Here is a 20,849-nt window from a genome sequence, read left to right on the forward strand (position 1 = left end):
CACTCTGCAGATAGAGAAAAAAATGACTGGGTGTCAAGCTGTGCACCCCTTCCCATCTTCAAGTTGACCTGTTGGCATTAGCAATAATGTCAGGAGCTCTAGAATGTACATTTGCTCATTTTATTTAACATTTTCCTTTTGTAAACTGTGGATTCAGATCTGATTACACAACTGCACAATTTTAAGTATTTTTTTCTTACACAGTTATACATCCTTTATCTAGAGTGGTGTAGGCATGAAATTTAAGTTGCAAAAGGTATTCTATTTTCATTAAAATTTTAAATTTAGTCTTGTTTCTATTACAGAACAATTTTCATAAACCATACAACTATTCTATAAAAAGCTATTTCTGGTCTTTTTGCTTGACCAATCAGTAAAACTTCCACAACATTTTAATCAGTATCTGACCCTATAACAAGCTTGTATTTTTAATATAAAGCTATAACTTAATTATTTGGGAATTCTACTTTGGTTAATGTCCATACAAAAGGGCAAAAAGAGAAAGTGTTTTTTAAAAGGCCCCTTTTCTGTTAAAATTCACAAAAGGCCGATTCCCAGTGGGCTGGAACAGACCCGGCGAGGCTCTTCAGAGACCCAGGGTTTGGCCAGAGATGAGAGTGTCTGCGTGCCACTCACCAGCACCCAGGACCCTGAGCTGAAACTGCTGGGCTGACCCTGCGGGCCATCTCTCCTGTTTTTAGGGTCTCTGTGTGGTTAGGCTATCAATAAAGGCTTAGAGCACTGACGATAAAATTCTTGAACAAGACATCTCATCCTCTGGGGTTCTCTCTGTTCCAGGTACTGTGACATCATCTTTGAAGTGGCTCCTGAAGACAAAAATGATGGCAGAGGGCCAGGGTCAGGACATGAGCTGCCACAGGGCTGGGCATCTCCCCGCTGGTGGGCATAGGAGATACCGGCCAGTGTGCCATTCTAAACATTCTGGGCTGGGACCCCACTCCCCGCCTCCGAAGGTGGAGCTTGAGGTAGGTGTGTATCCTGACAAAACTGAACCAGCCGTTCTAACGTGCCAGAAAGAACGAACTGTTGGCCTCAGGTTCCTGCCAGGCACATTGACAGACTGTCTCTGTGCGGCTGGAGAGGACTGAGCGGCAGCGTATCCTGCACGATGGCCATCTTAAGAATTACTGCCGTGGCCATGCTGGGCGCACACTGCTCGGAACGAGAATGCATGACTGTTCGCTCCTGTCACGACTCACGTTAGGGTTTTCATGGGCTCTTGTTGTCCTGCTTTGCTCCTCTTATGTGACAAAGCCGGGATGTCCTTTGTGATTTCTTATTTATAGTTAGTGTAATTAAACAGTCTTCCAGTTTTAGTGCTGCTAATCTCATGACTTAAGGATAAAAGGATTAGTACATTTTAGAGAAAAAAAGAAAAAGAGACCCTAATACCGAAACATTCATTCATCTTAGCAACTTCTGATAAAAAGAGGAAAAAAAACCCTGACTTTCATTTACTACTTTTACCAAACTTTTCAGCTTTAGTTTATGAAACAGGATTACAGGTCTTTTCCCCAGTTACTGACTCCCATACTGTTTCAAATCCCCAAAAGGGAAGTCTGCAGCTTCAGGCTGTTGTGTTTCTGGAGTTAGTGTCTCCGGTGTTTCTCTGCAAAGGAGCCAGGATAACCCCGACATTCTGCTCTTCACTCTTGGAACTATACAAATTATGCTTTTCAATATATTCCCTGACAAGGTCTGGTACCAAGTAGCGGATGCTCTGGCCCCTTCGGAGGGCTCGCCGGATCTTGGTGGAAGAGATGTCATTGGTGATCCATTCATTCACCACGTGAATGTTGGCCTGGTGTTCCCACAGCATGTCGGACTCATAGACGAATTTCTGAGCATCGTTTCCCACCCGGGTAACACATACGAGCCCGTAGTCCCCCACGATTTTGGCGATGTCCTCACTCTTCCACAGATTGGGGACGTGAAAGGACTCCAGGATATCTGCCCCGCACAGCAGCTTCACCTTTGGCACACCTGGGGAGAGGAAGAGGGCCCTGCCTCAGGGTTTGCTTTTCTAACAAGTCCCGGCGTCAAAATGAATGTGGGTATGTGTTTTTCTGGAGAGAAGGTTCATAATTTTTATCGGATTCTGATTCTCAGAAGAGACCTAGGACGTGTAAAAGTTAAGGACAAGAGCTGGGGAATGAGCTCAGGGCGCCATTTACTCCCCCGGCCCCCGCCCCCGCAACTCTGAGGGGTGTTTCCCAGGCACCCGCACCTCCTGAACAGAAAGTGAACGTGGGAAGGGGGCTGGCTCAGCTCTGGAAAGTCTGGGTAAAACACACAGACCTTTTGCTTTGGGCTCTGGGGATTTTTTCGGACTAACTTCTGATCTTTGTTCACGCCACTTCCTCTTCTGCCCAGGCCTCTCCAGCACAGGTGAGTCCTGCCGGTGGTCACAGCTCCCCGCCTCCAGCTTTTCTTGATGGTGTCTGTAAAACAGCGAAGCAACAGAACATCCCTTGTTCTCCCCGCGCTTGCCTGAAGCGTCGGCCCTCTGTGGACACCCAGAAGCCTCTGATCTAATGCTGAAGGTGGGGCGACAGTTAAAACATTAACCGCAGGTGCCCTTGCTGCCTGTCAGTAGGAGTGGGTGCTGGCCAGTACACTGCAGTCCCGGCTCCTGGCTACCGGGGGTGGGAGGCGAGGAGAAGCCTGGGAGCACGCACACAGTCGCTGTTGCGGTCTAAGCTTTGTGCGTCTGCGTCACAACAACAAGGGTGCTCGTTATCTACTACAGGCAAAGCACTACACTTGACACTCGGCACGGATTATGTGCTTAAACATTCTCAATATCCCATGTCATAAATAATAACAGTTATTATCCTATAAATTCTAGTCCATAAAAATTCTATTATCATCACCATCCCCATAACAGAGGGGGTAGGCTTAGAGCCCCGGGGACATAGGAGCCTGATGGAGGGAACGTTCTGGCCCTTACAAAGCAACTGTGTCATTGTCGCCATCGCATCAGAGTTGTTTATTATCTGCTCTGAGAGAGGACACAGATTGATTTGCTAAGGTCACTTAGCTTATAAGTGGCGGAGCCTGGATTTGAAACCTCAGCAGGTCAAACTCTTGACCACTGAAGGGTGTGGCTTGGCCTGGGCCTGGAGCGGGCAAGTGCCTGAGGCCTGAAGGGAGGGCCGGCAGGCAGCGTCCGCAGGTGGCTTTGCTCGGGGCGGGCAGCCAGGGGCCCGGTGATCTACCGCCGCGCAGTTATTCAAGCAGCTTGAGCTACACTTGTGGAACAGACTCCGGGCACTTGTGCCCCCACACCCCTTCCTGGGTGAATTCCCGAGAGAGAGATGTAAGGGACCGCAGGTTACTCGGAGCCAGAGGGGCCGATCTGCAGAGGCCCGGTGCCTGACGGGAGCCTCCCCACTCTGGGCCGAGCATAAAAGGAGTCAGCCCTTCTGATACGTCACCATGCTGGCACCGGCTGCAGGCGCAGTGTTTAATTCTACCCTGAAAATGTTTCCCAGCGGTCCTCGCAGCAGCTTCTGGATGTGACCGAGGTCCTGCTGATGAGACTCACTCGTGAGAGACTGGGAAGGAGGAAGGGCAACAGAGGCCACCTTTCCACTGCTGTGAAGCTGAACAGGTAGTATCACAGCGTGAGTGTGGTGCCAGGCTCTATATCCCACTGTCCAGCCACCAGCTTTAGGAGACGGGGACAGCTGAACAGTGGGTGGTGGTGGCAGACAGGAATAGTTTCCTGACTCCAGCTGCAGCTAAGGAGGCGTGACCTTGAACGAGCCCCGACTCCCACTTCTGCCCTTTTAACACGTTTGCCTAAACACCTATGTGCCTTTCGGCTCAAAACACTCATGGTGGTTTCTGGTTCCCGTCTGAACCCTAACTGATGCGGTCAGAAGCCGAAGGCTCGGAACCCTAAGAATGGACCTTAGGCAGAAGGGTTTTTCAGAGAGCGCTCCTGTTTCATACACAAGAAAGTGTTAAGTAATAACTAGATGTTACTCCCTCTGGTTTCTGAACCCTGAACTGGAACGTCCAAAAGTGTAAGCACAGAGGTCTGTGACAAGCCCTGGTGCTGTCATGGAAGCAGCAAACAGAAACAGGCCAAGCCGCCATCCAGTGTCACAGCGCCCCTGCCGTAAACTACCTGTCTCTTTTTTTATACCTAAGACTCGTGATGAAAGACCTTATAACCTGGCCTTTGTCTGTGTATATTCTCTAACAGAGAGCTACATAGTAATACGCATACAAACATCTCAAAACACCACGGAAGACATAAAAGCTGAGGAGAACCGCCTGCATAATGTCGCCTCCCACGGGAAAGGCACAGCCCCAAGCTGTCCCGCCCCAGGGCCAGCTGTGTTCATCTGTGTGCTCACAGACACAGGCTGCCCCAGACACGGCAAAAGGCCAAGAAAGTTCCCAACCCATTTCTCGAGAACTGACAAAGCTGATTTCACCATAAATACCTTAACACCTTAGCAGTCTCTGTCCACTCCTTCTGCAGACTCTCCCAGCTGTCGACTTCCACCCAGCCGGCATTCTTGGTGGCCAGTTCTGCCATGATAACTCGGTGATGTGCGGAGATGAGCCCTTTCTTCTTATATGCATCGCCAACAGGAGAAATTATGCCCTTGATAACTTTATATTTTCCTGGATAAAGAGTTAGGTTTGAAGTGAAGTATAACAAGTTCGATTTTGCGCACAGGGAATATTATCATCAATATGTTTCATAATCAAGGATTCTCTTTTTTTTTTTAAACAGGGATTCAGATTCATTCATTCATTCATTCATATATAATTGTGGTAAAATAGACATGACATAGAACTGCCTTGTAAAACACCTTAATCAAGCTGTATCGCCCACCCAGAGAGTAGAAAAAGCCCAGTTCTCCCCAGCCTTTGATATTTGACACTAGCAAGTTTTAAAATTTTTGTCCACATGATGGGGAAAATAGATGTCATTCTTTAGTTCCCTGATTATTAGTAGTATGAGCACCCATCCATCGGCATCTCGCATGATCATTCATGCAACAAAATAAGTCTCGTGTACGTAGGGAAGAAAAACATTTTCCTTGACCCCTTCATTGGGTCCCTGGCTGGGGCTGAAACTTAAACTGAGAAAGATAAGATTACTAAAAGAAAAGCATACACGTTTATTTAACATAAAGGTTTACATGACACAGGAGCCTTCATAAGGAAATGAAGACCCCGAGAAAAAGTTCAACCTGAGTATTTTGGTGCTGGATTTGAGGGCGGGTAGACAGTAGTGGAGAAATAGGGCAGGGCAGAGGTTTTAAGGCAAGTGCAGGAAATTCAGGAAACTTAGGAAGAACCTGTTCACTGAGGTTCTGCTTGGGCTCCCTCAGAGATGAGGCCGCTCCTGTCCTCCATACAGGGCGGGCACCTCTCCCATGAGGGTTTCAGGACCTGCTTCAGGGACGGTGGGGGAGGAGGTCAGAGTGGACTTCCTGGTTCTGCCAGTTTCTCAAACTCCTGCTTAAAACATCCCATATGCCACGGGGCCATGTCGGGGGACAGGTGTTCTGAACCCCGTCGCCGCTTTTGGTTGCTGCTCCTACCTGTCCCATTCATGTAGTCCTTGGCCAGCTCGAACAGCCTGAGGTGCATGTTGGTGATAGGATTAAAGGAACCACAAGCAAGGAGAACCACTTCTGTCTTCTCTGAATTCTCCATGCCAAGAATTTGCCGCTGTTGACCTAAGTGGCACACTCTGACACCTCCCTTGTTGTCTACAAAGGAAAAAGAACGTCAGTTATAGGTCTTCGGACACCCTTCTGTGTTCTCATTCCAAACAGATGGATTAAAATATTTGGCTTTAATGACTATGAATTGCAAAAGTGGCCCCATTTCTCCACCTTCCCTTTTCAGTGTGAATTTGCTGTTCCTCCCAGAAAGGATGGGGATCTCCTCCCGACGCTGTGTGACTTGCTGTAGCCAAAAGAATGTGGCAGATGCGACAGCGAGGCTTTGTACACTTCCACTTTCTTTTGGATTCCTGCCCTGGCCAGCCCGTGGGAGGGCGACGGAGCGTGGGGGAGAGCTGGCGCTCCTGCTGACGGACAGCCCGCCACTAGCTACGTGGCGGAGGCCACCATCCGAGACCAGCCGGGTCACAGCTGGCTCAGGCAAGACCAGCAGAGCCTGGCTCGGATCACACACCCACAGCTGACCCTGAGCTCGTGAGCAAAAATGTATGTTTACTGTTGTAAGCCACTGCAGTTTTGTGATTGCGCTATGCAGCCAGTTTACTGCCACGACGACAGTGTCATCTACCAAATGTGCCCTCCAAAGCCGAGTTCTGCCTCTAAGTCAACAGGATCATATTACCATTCCACTGAATACTAGCTTACAATTTACAAACCTCTTTTTCTTTCTTTTTAAAAAGATCTTATTTATTTATATTTAGAAAGAGGGAAAGGGAGGGAGAAGAGGGAAAGGGACATCAGTATGTGAGACATCCATCCATCCGTGGCCTCTCGCATGCCCTCACGCCCCCAGCTGGGGACCCGGCCTCCGACCCAGGCATGTGCCCTGACCGAGAATCAAACTGGCGACCTTTTAGTTCACAGGCCAGCACTCAACCCACTGAGCCACACCAGCCAGGGTACAAGCCTCTTTTTCCTATAAATTATTCTATTTGATCTTCCATACACCCAGTGAAGTAATGCAAGACATCTGATCTAAAAATTTCATTAACAACTTTTATTAAATGAATGTCGATTGAGAAGTCACAGGGTGACAAAAGGGCCATAATGAAAACCAAGTCCTCGACCACATCCCTCTCACCAAACCCTCTATTCAACTCCCTAAAAGCAACCAGCAATAGCTTTCTCAGCTATTTCTCTTGGTAGATTCTACCATCATTCTGTATTATGTGCTTTTAATGGTATCCCTTAATAACTGTCTACTTACTTTCTCTTATGATCTCTGAGGATTAGCTCTCATATACCCCCATTCTCCTCTCCCAAACTTCCATATCTTCTGGAGGGTGGGGGCTTGTACCACAGTACAGGCTGCCCCCACTAGGTGAGTGTTCTAGGAACCCATCTGAATCAGTGCACCAGCTGGCGTTGTTGTGAGAGGCTGCACTCAGCTCCAGTGAATGTTTTGGAAGACTTTTTCTACACCTTTGCCCACTTCATGATGGGTGATTTACGAGCGCCCCTGCCTGCACCTGGCTCAGTGCTCAGCCGTTTTTGACCAAAAAAAAACCAGCATGATCTCCGTGCCCCACCCTGCCTATTCACCTAATCTCACCCTGAGCGATTTTCTGTTTCTCCAGATGAAAAAAGTCATCAAAGCAGAACATTTTGCTGATGTGGAAGAGGTGAAACAAAAAACAGCAGCAGCACCAAAAGGCATCAAAATCTGTAAGTTCAAACACTGTTTTGAGCAGTGGAAACAACATCTCAATAGAGGTATTGCATCAAATGGAGAGTACTATGAAAGTGACTGAAGTTTAAACATGTAAGAATAAATATACAATTTTTGAAAATCATCTTCTCCCAGAATTTTGAAGGTACCACTTCTAGATTATAGTGCAAACAGCAAAAAATCCAAAGTCACATTCAATCTTGGGTCCTTTAAGTGTGACTGACTTATTTTCTCCCTTGAAGCCTGTAAGGTTTCCTCTTTGTCCCAAGGTCCTAAAATTTCACACTGATGTCCTCTAGTGGGGACATCCGCCCCACCGCGCTGCGCACCAGGCAGGCCCTTTCGAGCTCCAAAGCCTTAACTTCCGCTCTGAAAAGCACATGAACTGTTCCACCCGTGACCTCCTGCCTCCCCTTCTCTCTTCTCTCAGAAATGCCTGTTCTTTAGAGCAGAGGCACCTGGAAGGGTCTTCTAATGTTATCATTTCTCTTTTACTTCTGCCTCAAGCTCTAATTCCTAGATACCAATTCTATCCTCCAACACATCTACTAAGTTTTTCCTTTCTGCTATTATATTAACTTCTCAGAGTGTTCCTTTTTACAGATCCTCATCTTGATTCACTAAGGCATTATCCTGTCTTATCTCCCTACCAATATGAATGGTACAGTTTAAATTTCCTTCAGAAATAGCTGGCGGGCAGTTCTGAGTGCGTGGGTAGGGCTTTGCACAGCGGGCTCCCCAGCACGGTAACCCGGCCGTCGATACTGCAGTTCTTTCCTTTGCACTGGTCAGATCTCACAGAAAGGTGTTGTCCTGTCTCCTGCCTAGATAGCATCACAGTTAAGAGCTTATGTCCCCAGTACGTACATGTCCTGGAGGGCCCTGCGCAACCTGACCCCAACCTCTTCTGCCTTTTGCCCCAGTTTTTCTGTCTTAAGCAGAGAAAATAACAGAGCCTACCTGATGATCGTGAGGATTAAATGAGGCAACACACAGTTCAGAAAACTGCTTTTGGTAAGCAGTAAACACACTGTGAAAGATAACTGTTGATGTTGCATGTCATGTTGCTACACTTCACCTCCTTCTGATCTATAAAAACACCAATTTCAAATAGTTCAACCAAACCTTATGAACACTATTGAATCTGGGTTTCCCTGGGACGCTCCTTCTCTAATTCGGACTGAAAAGCTCTGCTCTGCTGTGCAGGTGCTATTCCGAAATCCTTTTCCTCTGAGTTAGGTCCCCCGGCTGCTTAGGGCCACAGCACAGACTCTCATGCTTCCCTTTCTCATTTTTTGAGAAGCGTGTCCTCAAGTAATTTCGTAATGAAGAGCACATGGGAGGTAAAATGCTCGCTTATGTCTCTCTTCTTTCTTCAGTGATGCATAGCCCGAGAGAATCCCAGGTTTGTATTCTGTAATGAGTCAATGACCAAAAGTCCCCGCGGACACTTTGGACAAGACCAAATGTCCTGCAAAGGGCGAAACAAGACAGGACGGCCGCTTACAAAGTCCTGAGTGCTTCCATTTAAGTACAGTCTTGGGGACGGACATAAAAAGCATTGATTCAATACATTTGAGGCCTTCTGCAAACAAAGCACCGTGGCAGGGATCACAGGGACAGCGCTAATCGCTGACAGTAAATAAAGGAGCGAAGGGTCAGCAACGCCGCACATGGCATTAAAAAATGAGTTCCTTGGTAAGAATGGCTGACGTGTCCTGCCTTTCAGTCAGCCACCTCAAGGATGAAACCGGGGTTCGCCTGGGGCTTGTTCCCACTCATCGCCCCCCAACCCAACCCCCCACCTCTCAGGCAAAGTACCTGTGGTATTATGGGGTGGGCGTGAGTGCCGCCCCTGCAGTACCCTGGGCACCCGGGGAAATCAGGGTATCTGGCCACTACTGAGCATGGTCTCCAGGACCCAGGTGGACGGGCTGGGTTCAGCCCCACCCATCTCAGGTTGCAGGTACCATTCCCCACGGAAGACAGAGCTGTGAGCTGCAGAACAGGGAGGCTGAGATCGGAGGCGCTGGTTCCCGAGCTGCTCCCCGCACGCAGGAACAAAGAGCGCAAGGCCGCTCCCTGACCCTGGGGATGGGCTCAGGTGTCCAGGTGCTCCCCAGGGCAAGGGCTGGGGAAGGGGCTGGAGAAGCTCATCTCTCAGCCTAGAGAAAGCGTTCTCCCCTCTCACATTCATGACCTGTCTCAAATATCTAGCTCAGTCCTATTACTTCACCGTGAATACAACCAACCTGAGCTCAGACTGAACATTACACCCTCAAAGCCGCAGAAGAATTAAATTACAGGGAGCGCCAATCACAGGCCAGGGTGGTTTAAAAACGCAAACAAGGACCTGTCCCTCTCCCAGGAGAGCACTCTTCTACAGGGCGGGGACAGGACAGGCAGGGCCGTTGCAAGCGGTTTGGACGCTTGCATGGGGCTGCCCGCGACCCCCCTGGCCCACGGCAGGCGCTCAGGACGCGGCGCCATGATTCACTTCTGTCTCGCTCACACGGCCTATCACGTGCACTGCGGGCTGCCACCGTCGCATCGGCGCCGGCTGTAAGTGTCCCTCCTCAGTCCGCTGCGACAAAAACATCGTTTCTTTCTGAGGTAGTCTGGAAGTTTAGCTACAATTTACTTCTGATTCCCAAGTTCAATGTCACTGCCCTTCCTGGGTTTTAAAAACATTGATGTGTAAACATTAACGAAACATTTTGTAAACATTAAGCCAGCTTTTAAAACATTAACTTCTTCAGAAAGGATAGGAATTGTTTGGCTTTTCTTGTCACATTTCAGGATGTTACAGGAGGTCGCTTAAGTAATGTGGTTGACTTGACAACCTCTGGAATTTACCTCTAAAAAGCAGCTATGCCTTTCAAAACATTAAGCATGTAACTAACTATATTCTAGTTCTAACAGCGTGCTGCTGATTTAACCAGTGTGGGATATTTTGAAATTGCCTGTTTGGTTTTTTTTTTATTTTGAGCACCTTCATTGGGGATAAATCTTTGTCCTTGGAGGGTAAATTTGATTTCTACAAACACCCTAAAGTCATTCAGTGCTAAACCCAATTAACAAAATAAATAATTAAAGTGACTAATAGAGTTTACAGCAGAGAGAGAGATATAATGGGGAAGTTGTTATACGCATGGAAACTATATACACATAATCTCAAAAGAATTTCAAAAATGTGTGAGCAGCGACAGCAGACTCCCCTTGGTGGGTAACTGTCGGTTAATCCCCGGTTTGTAAGTGATTCTCGGTGAGAACCATCTGGCTGGAGGCAGCGCTAATGCTACCAAGGGGCGCGGCCAGGGCTCTCTCGCTCTACCTCTGCCTCTTACTACTAGGTGTTTGTCCTTGGACAAGACCCTTAATCTCACTCTTGGTTTCCTCATCTATAAAATGTGGAACCACAGTCCCTACCCCATAGGATTTGTGCATACTGAGAAAAATGCACATAAAATGTTTGACACGTTTTGTCTGATTACATACACGTATATTAGTAACTCATGCTATTACTTGCGGATTGGCGTATAGCATTAATTTAGTCCTAATAAAGGAATCTAGGTTCTAAAGGTTCCTTAGAGACCAGTATCAACAGTGCTTGCAACAGAGTAGGAGCTGAATAAACAGTAGCCACTTTTCACATTCTAACTGGAGTATTCTTGGACAAAATTTTGCTCAAACGGGGTGGATCGCAATTCATCTTTGCTATCTTTAAAACTTTACCCCTGCAGTTTAATGTTACATTATACTGAAACAGAATCTGACGTTGGTTTCTTGAAGCCATTTCACCACTGGACAAATGTAAAATGTAACTTACTGTGCCCCACACAGCCAAGTGACAGTGTTCTTGTTTGGGATCACCACTCTGCTTCTCCAGTTTTACGTCCTGCTCAGGTAAGTTCTCTCATCAGCCCACCCCTCACCCCGCACCTCGGCCTGCCTGTGTCTTACCTGTGGAGGGGGCAGGGTGCGCTCTGGGACTCCTGTGTTAATTGAAGCCTGCCCCATTGTGTTTGTCCCTAGTGCTGACGGCAGTCACCTGCGTCATCTCTTCGAAAAGTCAAAAATCTCAATATAGCAAGAATAACTAGATTGGGCAGACTGGGTTTAATTTTTAATCAATACTTATTTCTTTTAGCATAAGAAGAAACCATGAGGGCACCAACGTTTCAATTTAAGGACTCCCCAGAGACCACTCCCAACAGCCTGGTGTTAGCTAGCATCTGTGGGTTGACCTGCAGGGCTGACGGGGACATGGAAAGCTCAGCCAGATTATGACTTGATATGTTGTTTCAGATTCTGGGTGGGAAATTTGTCTGGGCAGGAAAACTCAGTCAGCTAACAACTTTCTCATTGGGCCATGAAGCAAATGCAGTTTGGTACATTCAAAAAAAAAATTGCAGTTCTAAGAACTCTTGGTATTCTAAAAGTATCTGAAAACTGTGACCCCGAGCAGTGACAGAGCAGGGCTGGCAGCGGCGGCCGCATGGTAATTAGCCTGCTTCGAGCTTGGCGGCCGCGGCTGCCAGGGCCCGTGCGCGGCGCAGCTTGCCTCCTCCCTGCGGAAGGCCGGACTGCCACGGAACGTTTTTCGCCAAAAGAGCCAATTAACAGGAATTAGAAGAATGGCAAACTTTATTTGTCCACCGATTATGAATATTAATAACTCTTCAATTTCTTGTGCTAAAGGAACGAGGTTCTTAAGTGAGTGGCCCGCAGCCAAATGAACCCTTTAGTGCCAGGCCAGGATTAGAGCTCATAAAGTCCGCAGTGCCTTCCGGTGTTATGCTTAAAGCAGATTTCTTCTAATAAGCAACATGCTAATGTGTAACCCAGTGTGTTGATTTTTAGGCCCAGTTCTTCTCGGTACTGCAGCCAGCCTCTCCTTAACAACTTGGTTGGTAATATCATCTTTACTTACTTCTCAATTGGTAAGTGGGCAGTCACCCTGCCCAGCATTTATGAAGTGTCTACTCAGTGGGTAAGATAGGACTTCCTGTTTTCAGGAGCTCTCAGACTGAAACTTAAGAAAAAATTCACATTTAAAATTCAGGTGAAGGAAATTTTTAAAACTTCCTTAGTCACTATTTTAGTTGTTCTGTGATTTGAATGTGAAACCAGATTAAGCTTATCTTTTTTTAATATTTTTTTTTAAAGTGAGGGGGAGGGAGGGAGAAAGAGAGGGAGAGAAACATCCACATGAGGGAGAAACATCGATCAGTTGCTTGCCTCTCATATGCGCCCCAACCTCAAAGCAGCAACCCAGGCTTGTGCCCTGACCAGGAATCGATCTGGCAACCTTTTGCTTTGCAGACTACACCCAACCAACTGAGGCAGTCAGGGCCCAAATTAAGTTTAAATACAATATTTATAAATAATCTTTGCAGTCATATACATGTAGCAGATTGAGCCATTCGATGAACAGTTACTGAGTAGGTATAATATGACTAGAAAAACAGGGATCTTGACAACCTGGAGCCAAAAAGTGATAGAGATTTTTTAAAATTAAAAATTAGTTATTGAGTGCCTTAGGCCCTGGTCTAGAAGGCCTCCCATGAAATCATGACTCCGCCAGGCACAGCGTGTGCAGTGGCGAACCACTGGCATCAGGGAGAGAGGGAGGCCGGCTCCCTCCCTGACAGCAGCGGCAGCCACTGGGCCCCTCGGAGCTCCCTGTCGCTCACTCATAAAGCGCAGAAAACGCCTGCCTGCCTCACCGGTCTGCTGTAAGGCTTAAATGAGATACCAAGGAAGTTACTCCTAAAACAGTCGAAGAGTTGTTACCACCAGCACCGCCCGAAACATCACGGCCCGCCCAAGGAAAACCTTTGCCCTGCTAGACTTTGAGTGTGTCTGTTCCACAGCAAGGCGAGGAAACACGTTCTATTTAGGTTTGCATTCAAGAATGTATTTCTGAGATGCTAGGCCTAGGAAACTGAAGCTGCCCGGCTGTCCTTCCAGGTTTCTCTGTGCTGCTTACCCACATGGAGCCGGTCCCGCGGGCACTGAAGACGATGTTTTCTGTGTTCGGTGTGGGGTCCTTCGGGGAAGGAGTCTGCACCGCGGTGTTTACAGTTTTGGCAGCTGACTGTGTACGCTTCTAAATTCAGCTGACTGAGTTTCTAAGCGCTCAGCTTAATCTGTAAGCTTGACTGTACACAATACACCACTGGCCTTTGAGATTTATTTTCTATTTACACTAAAAATAAAGGTATGTGGAAATAGAATTCCTACTTAGACTCATGCCACAGGTAAACATTTCACCAGGGAAAGTTAAAAAAAAATTCCATGAGAGGGTTTTCTTTTTGTGTGTGAATTCCACTTCGCTAGAATTTTTTTTAAAGTTAAGATAGTCATCAACAGAGGAACTGTTGGACTAGGTTTGGCACCTTCAGCAGCAAGCCTTCCATCTCTTGCTAAGTCGGTGTCTGTCTCTGTTTAAATTCTTGGGGCAAAAACATGTTTAGTCTATGTTCCAACAGAAAGACAAGTATTCCTCACAGTGCTTTTTCCCTTCTCAAACACAGGAAAAAACGACTCCTGAACTTTACTACTTGTCTGTGCTGCTATCAGTGAGCAGCCTGGTTTCCATGGGTAAGCGAAGAACTCCCCAAGTAACCTATCTTTGTCAAAGGCTTATCAGTCCCTCAAGGGAAGTAGCTGTTCCCCTAGGACTGTTACGTTGCAAGGGGAAGGCCACGACGCGAAGGAGTCAGAAAAGCAGAAAAGCAGAAAAGCAGAGGGGGCTAGAATGGGGTGTAAAAAGCTGCCCTTCCCACATTATTCCCCTCCACTGAATTCGATCCCACTCTTCCTCCTGCAGCGCTCTTCTCAGGCCAGGGGCTGCTCTGGCTGGCCAGCGTGACCTGTGCAAGGCTAGACGCTGCACCGGCGGTCTGAAGCTGGCACGGGGGCCCTGCTGGACTCCTGCCTCGGTGCGTGTCTCCAGCAGGCTGAGCCCGTCCTAGCCGCTCTGCTCCTGACCGCTGCCAGCAAGCACACAACCAGCCGTCTCCTGCTCTGCTACCCCCAGAAGAGAGACAAAACGCTCCGCTGAACATCAGAGCTGCGACAACAGGAAGCACGTCAAAACCAGTCATTTGGAAGAGCACCATCTTTAAGGATTAACAAGCACTGACAATGGAGAAAAAGGAAGACTTTAACCAGAATCACAAGATTGACATCTCACCCAAATTCGCCCCAAATAAGGAGCTATTAAATTCTTTCAAGATCATTACTTCGACACTCTCAACCTCCTTTTTTGTTACAATGATGTTAGCAGCATCAGCTGGATGGGTGCTATAGAAATAACTAAAAGGAAACTATAAATCTTAGTAACAAAGGTTTAGTTTCAAAAGATCAGTGATTCAGACTGTGTATTTCAACAAGGCCATTTTATTGCTTCTTTTAAAATGCAGTGGGAAATTTTAGATCTGGCCAGGTGGCTCACTTTGTTGGAGTGTTCTACTATGCACTAAAAGGCTGTGGGTTCAATCCCCAGTCAGGGCACATACTTAGTTGCAGGTTTGATCCCTGTAGAGGAGGCAACTGATCAATGTTTCTCTCACACATCAATGTTTCCTTCCCTCTATTTCTCCCTCCCTTCCCCTTCTATAAATAAATAAGTAAATATCTTTAAAAAAAAACAAACAAACACCAAGCATTAAATTCATTAAGTTTACTATAAGAAAAAAGAAAAACACTTGATGGTTGACATCCACTGCTTTCTATTTAAAATTTTTAAAAACTGAAATTTAAAATGTCTTCACACTACTTTTTTCAAAATTGGTTAAACCCTAGAGGTGAAAAACTTCTAGTTACTAAATTGAACTGAATTGACTATTGAATTTCAAATGCATCTTAACCTGAAAGCTTGGCTGTGTGTACAATATACCATTAGACTTCAATATGTATTTTCTACATTAAAATATATATTTACATTAAAATATGTATTAAAATAATACATATTTACGTTAAAAATATAGATATGTAATAATAGAATTTCTATGTAGACACCTCATAGTTAAAACATTTCATTGAGAAAAGGTAAAAAAATTACAAAGACTTCTTTCCTACTTTATTAGAATTTTTTTTTTAAAGTTAACATGAAATGCCTGGAAGATAGTATTTAGGGTGTCCCCGCCCTCAGACGTGATATAAAGAGTCTGGATTTTATTCAGTAAGGAACGGGGATGTATCAGAGGGTTTAAACAGGGATTAATGAACCAGTGCACTTGAGAAATAATTCTTCTTTATTCACCATGATTCAGCAAGTATTTCTTGAGCTGGACGCTGGGAATAAAGCAGTGACCAAGATTGTCAAAATTATTCATGTGGAGCTTACATTCCAGTGTCGGGAGACAAACAAATATATATATATATATACACACACATATATGAATATAAAATATTAAATAATGGGGCTGTGAGAAAAGCAAAGTAGGGCAAGAAGACAGGAGTGCTGGAGTTCTAGACAGGGTGGTCAGGAAGGGCCTGACATCTGAGCAAAGAGTGAAAGGAAGCAAGGGAGTGAGCCACACAGATGCCTGAAGACAGGCAGCGACGCGAAGACCCCCAGACAGAAGCACGGCTGTCATGTTCCGGGGGCAGAGAGCTCAGCAGGGCTGAGGCGGTGTTAACAGAGGGAAAATGTAGCGGATGTAGTCAGAGAGGCAGTGGGAAGCCGGGGCAGGGTTTTGAGCAGAGGAGGGACATGACCTGATATATTTTTAAAGATTTCTCGGAGAACAGAATAGAGGGGGAATTAAGGGTGCTACACGGAGGCCGGACAGGGAGCTGCTCCAGTCATCCGGGTCAGGGCTGATGCTCACTTGGACCAGGGCCATAGCCACAGAAGTGGTGAGAGATCATTCAATTCTAGACACACTATAATGGTAGAGCCAATGTGATTTGCTGACATATGGAACAAGCTGTGAGAGAAGGAGGACTCAAGGATGACGTCAAATTGTTCGGGCTTAAGCAACTAAAAGAAGAGTTATCTTTGAGAAGACAAAGATGGCCATGAAGTAGCTTAGGGAAGATCAGTAGTTCTATTGATGAAAAAAATTAAACCGGGGATGTCTATTAAGTGTCCTCATGGTGACGTTAAGTGGATAAATGGAGAAAGAGCCAAGTTCAGGGAAGGGGTCCAGACTAGAGAGTGACTAGAGATTTGAGGTCATCTCATATAAATGGTATTTAAAGTCATGAGACTGGATGACATTATTAAGAGGAAGTGAAGATCGAATGGATCAGCAGTATGGGTATCACCAGGGAACTGGTTAGAAATGCAGAACCACAGGCCCTACCCTACACCTACTGAATCAAAATCTGCATCTTAAAAAGATCACCAGGTGATCTGTGTGCATCTTACAGTTTGCGAAGCACTGCCTTGGAGCAATCCATCCGTCCAGGTGAGAGACAATGTAATAACCAGAGGGGCGGTTCAAGGGTTTACAATGGATCAGGTGACTGAACGGAGGCGGGGAGGAGGATGAGGGAGGACATTTCTGACTCGTGACTGGGTAGATGCTGTGCTACTCGCCAACAAAGAGTGTATGGAGGAGGCACAAGCTGGGAGGTATGGAGGGAAGGCATAACGGGACAGACTACTGTTTTACAGGTGTTGCGCTGGAGGTGCGCACAGGACATCCAAGCAGAGACAGCTAGGAGGCCACGGAGCTGGAGACAAGAACCTGGCAGTAAAACCCAGAGATACTGAAGACTGTCTTCAATGGGGTGTCATGGTTAAGAGAACATTGTTTGATTTATTTTATTCTGAAGACTAGAATGGTTGGTAGGGCGACGGGAAAGCACCACTAGAAAGCAACAGAAGGTGCAAGAAAGTGAAGATAGAGGAAGGTCCTTAAGGATGCCACAGAGAAGGATTTGGGGAACAAATTCAGAGGATAACATAACAATAATGGGGAAAATAAAATATATATCCACACAAGGAATTGCATGACCTGGCCTGATACATAATAGCCAAAAATTGGAAACAACTCAAATGTTAATCAAGAGATGAATGAATGACTGAACGAATAAGCAAAGTTGGTATATCCATATGTGGAATACTATACAGCTATAAAAATGAACAAACTACTGATATAAATAACATGGAAAAATCTGGGGTTTGGTTTTTTTTTTTTTAGTGAAAAGAGCAAGATACAAAAAAGTACACATTGTATGATTCCAGTTGTATGTAATTCTACAACAGAAAATTTAAACTATAGTGACAGAGGGCAGGTCAGTGGTTGCCTAAAGCTGGGAAATTGACAGCAGGCGGGGCAGAAGGCTTCAGGGTTTCTGCCTGTAGAATCCTTGTCTCTCAGGTGCGTCTCACTGAATGGCAATACAGTCGCTCATTCTGTCTGGGTGGGCCTTTTCCTTACATATACATATACATATATATAGAACTATGCTTACCCAACTATGATGATGATGATGGTAGTAACATTCACTGAATCCTCCCTGAGTGCCAAGCAGTATGCTAAACATTCATGTAATCCTTAGAAGGCTCCCATGAAGTAGGTACTGTCAATGTAAAAAACACCCAAACTTGTAGAGAATATTTATGAGTTTATTTGAGCCAAACTGAGGACTGTTGCCAAGAAGCAAAATCTCAATGGATTGAAAAAAAGCTCTGGAGAATGGCCGTTTCACGGCTTATTTTATACATTAGAATCCAAGCAGTAGACACAAGGGGGAGTGGTTACCGGAAAGTCATTGGAAGTAGATCAAGAAGCTGGGAAAAAGCAAAGCAGGGATATTTCCGAGATGGATAAAGAATAAAACAGAGAGACACATACTTCTTTTATATTAGTGAGTATGAGACAGCTAACAATGAACAAATGTTATTTTTCACAAAGATGGTATTTGGGGAACAAGAAAACAATGAGGGATCCTGTGGTCTTGGGTCTGGAGAAGGAGGTTACTCTGACATTTCAAAGGTATGTTATCTTAGCTGCAAAAAAGACAATTGACAGACCCACTTAAGGTAAAGACAGACGAACCTCTGTCAAGGAAGCCACAGGCCTAGGATGTGACGGCCCACCATGACCTGCTTTTAGTCAGGAATTTTATGTTCACACCATCCTGTGTTACTTTCAGCCTCAGAGTTTGTAGGGCCTGGTATGCTGGCCTCCCCTGAGCTTGTCATGTTTAGTATGTGGCCCCTTTTCTCGGTTCCTGTACTATTATTATCCCTTTTAACAGAGGCCAAAGGAAATCGAAGTTGAAAAGAGTAAACTTGCTCAAGATCTCAGTTCTTTAACAACCTTGACTCTAATCACAGGTTCACGCTCTTAACCATTATGCAAAGTCACAATGCTACAAACTCGAGGTCCATGGCTTCAGAGAGCCTTTGGCTCAGAGTACATCTTGTTAGTCACTCAAATGTCATCTGTGCCAGCACTTCCTCTACCTCGTTGGAGTAACTTGCACTCTCTAGGCTCCCGTCCCAGGTCCAAGCTGCAGTGTTATAAACACCTCCAGCTGCCAAGCAGCATTTACAGACTCATTTCATTGCGCCTCACTTTACTGTGCTTCACAGGTGTTACGTGGGTTTTTTTTTTTCTTAAACAAATTGAAGGCAAGCCCATCCCCCAGGAAAAAGATTATGACTCACTTCATCACGGTGATCTGGAACCAAACTGCAATATCTCTGAGCTACATCTGTATCTAGTTTCGCAGTTATGACTCCCAGTTCTGAAGTTATTTACCCCAATGCTCTCTCCCATGACTACCTACTTAATACATCATTCCTCTTTTTTCAATTTCTTCTCCGCCACTCCCAGAGCTTGGATTCTATTTGTTTGAGAACTGGAATCCAAACTAATTTCCCTTACTTATACAGTAGGAATACTTTTTCATTCTCCATGAACTCTGAACAAGAACCCAAAGGTAGAAGAACACTCCCAGCACAGAACTGCTGGAGCAGATTAAGTCACTGAGAAAGAAGAGCAGACAAATGCCACACACGTAAGCAGAGTTTCCCACCGTTTCACGGCTGCACATTCCAAAACCAACACCAATACCTGATTAGAACGTCATATTATCACCATCAAAACTAGGGTAAGGACACAGTGAGTAAATGTTTATTGAATGAGTTCTTCAAATAATAAAAGAAGAACATGGGTTTTTCCAGTGCTGATTTGTTTGGCACTGACCCAATTTGCCACTGAAAGTCCCATATCACTCAAAACATTGACACATCCACACATATTCACCAGAAATTAGAGGTAATTACAGTAACATAACCATCACTTACTTTTACAAAGGATATCCTGTGAATTTGAAATGTTTTTGCAAGGTTGGCTATTGAACTATTCCAACCCGTGTATCAACAGTCTTTTTTTTCCCCTAAATCCACATTTTTTTTTTCCAATTACACTTGACATTCAGTATTCTATTAGTTTCAGGTGTACAACATAGTGCTTAGACATTGAAATAACTTATGAAATGATCCCCTCAATAAGTCTGTTACGTATCCGACTGGCACCATACAGTTACTACAATACTATGGACCACATTCCCTGCATTGGAGTTTGCACCCCCATCAACAGTCTTTTCTAAGTTGGGCTAGAGCAGTGGTTACACATCCAAATTGTACCTCTGAGAAACAATTTACGGTAATAAGGGATTCTACTATCGGACAGAACGGACAGGAATGATTCATTCTGGTAGAGTTCTAAGGTAATTTCAGCTGGAAGTTTGTTCTGGGAGCCCGAAAAAGAATTAGCTTTAAAGACAACACCTCAAACAATTTTGCAGGAAATCCTACTGATTCTTCAAGGAGATGGGTTGGGAACACCAGAAAAACGGTTTCCAACTAATTTCTGAGTAATTTTTACAGTGCTGCCCAACGCTAGTAGTTTCCTTCTCAACGGGCGGGAGTGTCAGGCCCGCTTCCGGGAAGGTAGAACGTTACAGGTTTGGAGAAGATTTCGGAGAAAAGAGAAAAAGAGAAAAGAAAAGAGAAGATGGAGGACTTCCCGCTCCACCTTCCGCTACCAAGAAGCCTCTTCTAGAGGAACTTTATTATTTCCAGGGTGAATTCACCCGTTCTGAAGGCCAGAGGCAAATTTACGGAGGTTTTTGGTTCCACATGGAGATACAAATAATCAAAGGGCAAGCAAGACTCCTGGTCCCAAACTTGACTATGACCTTGCCTCCGCAACCGTTGTACCTGACCCTCCAAGACACCCTCTTTCTTGGAGTCCCCTGCGGTTGCGACAAAAGCGGGTTCTGGGCTGACTTTCCGAGACAACGGTCCCTCAGGGGCTCAGGTTTGGGGCTTACCACGTCCTCAAGGCAAATCGGCCCGACTCATCTGGGACAAGTTTCTCAGCCCGGACGCCAGCGAGCGGAACACCCACGGCCACACCCCCAATTGGTTCCAGAAGGCCGGAAGTGCGTACGCCCAGCGGAAG

At 45.8% G+C, this 20,849-nt stretch overlaps 1 protein-coding gene across 1 annotated transcript; it reads right to left on the reverse strand.

Moving 5' to 3' along the window:
* Positions 1 to 76: 76 nt before the first annotated feature.
* NMNAT1 (nicotinamide nucleotide adenylyltransferase 1) lies at positions 77 to 20,801 on the reverse strand. The gene is made up of 5 exons (XM_054579778.1): positions 20,719 to 20,801; positions 5,592 to 5,762; positions 4,479 to 4,662; positions 2,320 to 2,462; positions 77 to 2,004 (listed from the first exon to the last, which is right to left on the reverse strand). The coding sequence occupies exons 2-5, from the start codon at positions 5,704 to 5,706 to the stop codon at positions 1,589 to 1,591; spliced, it is 858 nt and encodes a 285-aa protein (XP_054435753.1). The 5' UTR covers positions 5,707 to 5,762; positions 20,719 to 20,801; the 3' UTR covers positions 77 to 1,588.
* Between the last annotated feature and the right edge of the window lie 48 nt (positions 20,802 to 20,849).

Source organism: Pteronotus mesoamericanus, unplaced genomic scaffold (genome assembly GCF_021234165.1).
Source record: "Pteronotus mesoamericanus isolate MK-2021 breed Mesoamerican mustached bat unplaced genomic scaffold, CSHL_Meso_final contig_557, whole genome shotgun sequence".
Taxonomy (NCBI): Eukaryota; Metazoa; Chordata; class Mammalia; order Chiroptera; family Mormoopidae; genus Pteronotus; species Pteronotus mesoamericanus.

Coding starts and splice junctions, on each gene's coding strand:
- NMNAT1 (XM_054579778.1), bottom strand. CDS start 5,706: ATGGAGAATTCAGAGAAGACAGAAGTGGTTCTCCTTGCTTGTGGTTCC. Junction 2,463..4,478: donor GAGACTGCTAAGGTGTTAAG/GTATTTATGGTG, acceptor GCTGTTTTACAG/ACACCATCAAGAAAAGCTGG. Junction 2,005..2,319: donor CCCAGAGCCCAAAGCAAAAG/GTCTGTGTGTTT, acceptor TCCTCTCCCCAG/GTGTGCCAAAGGTGAAGCTG.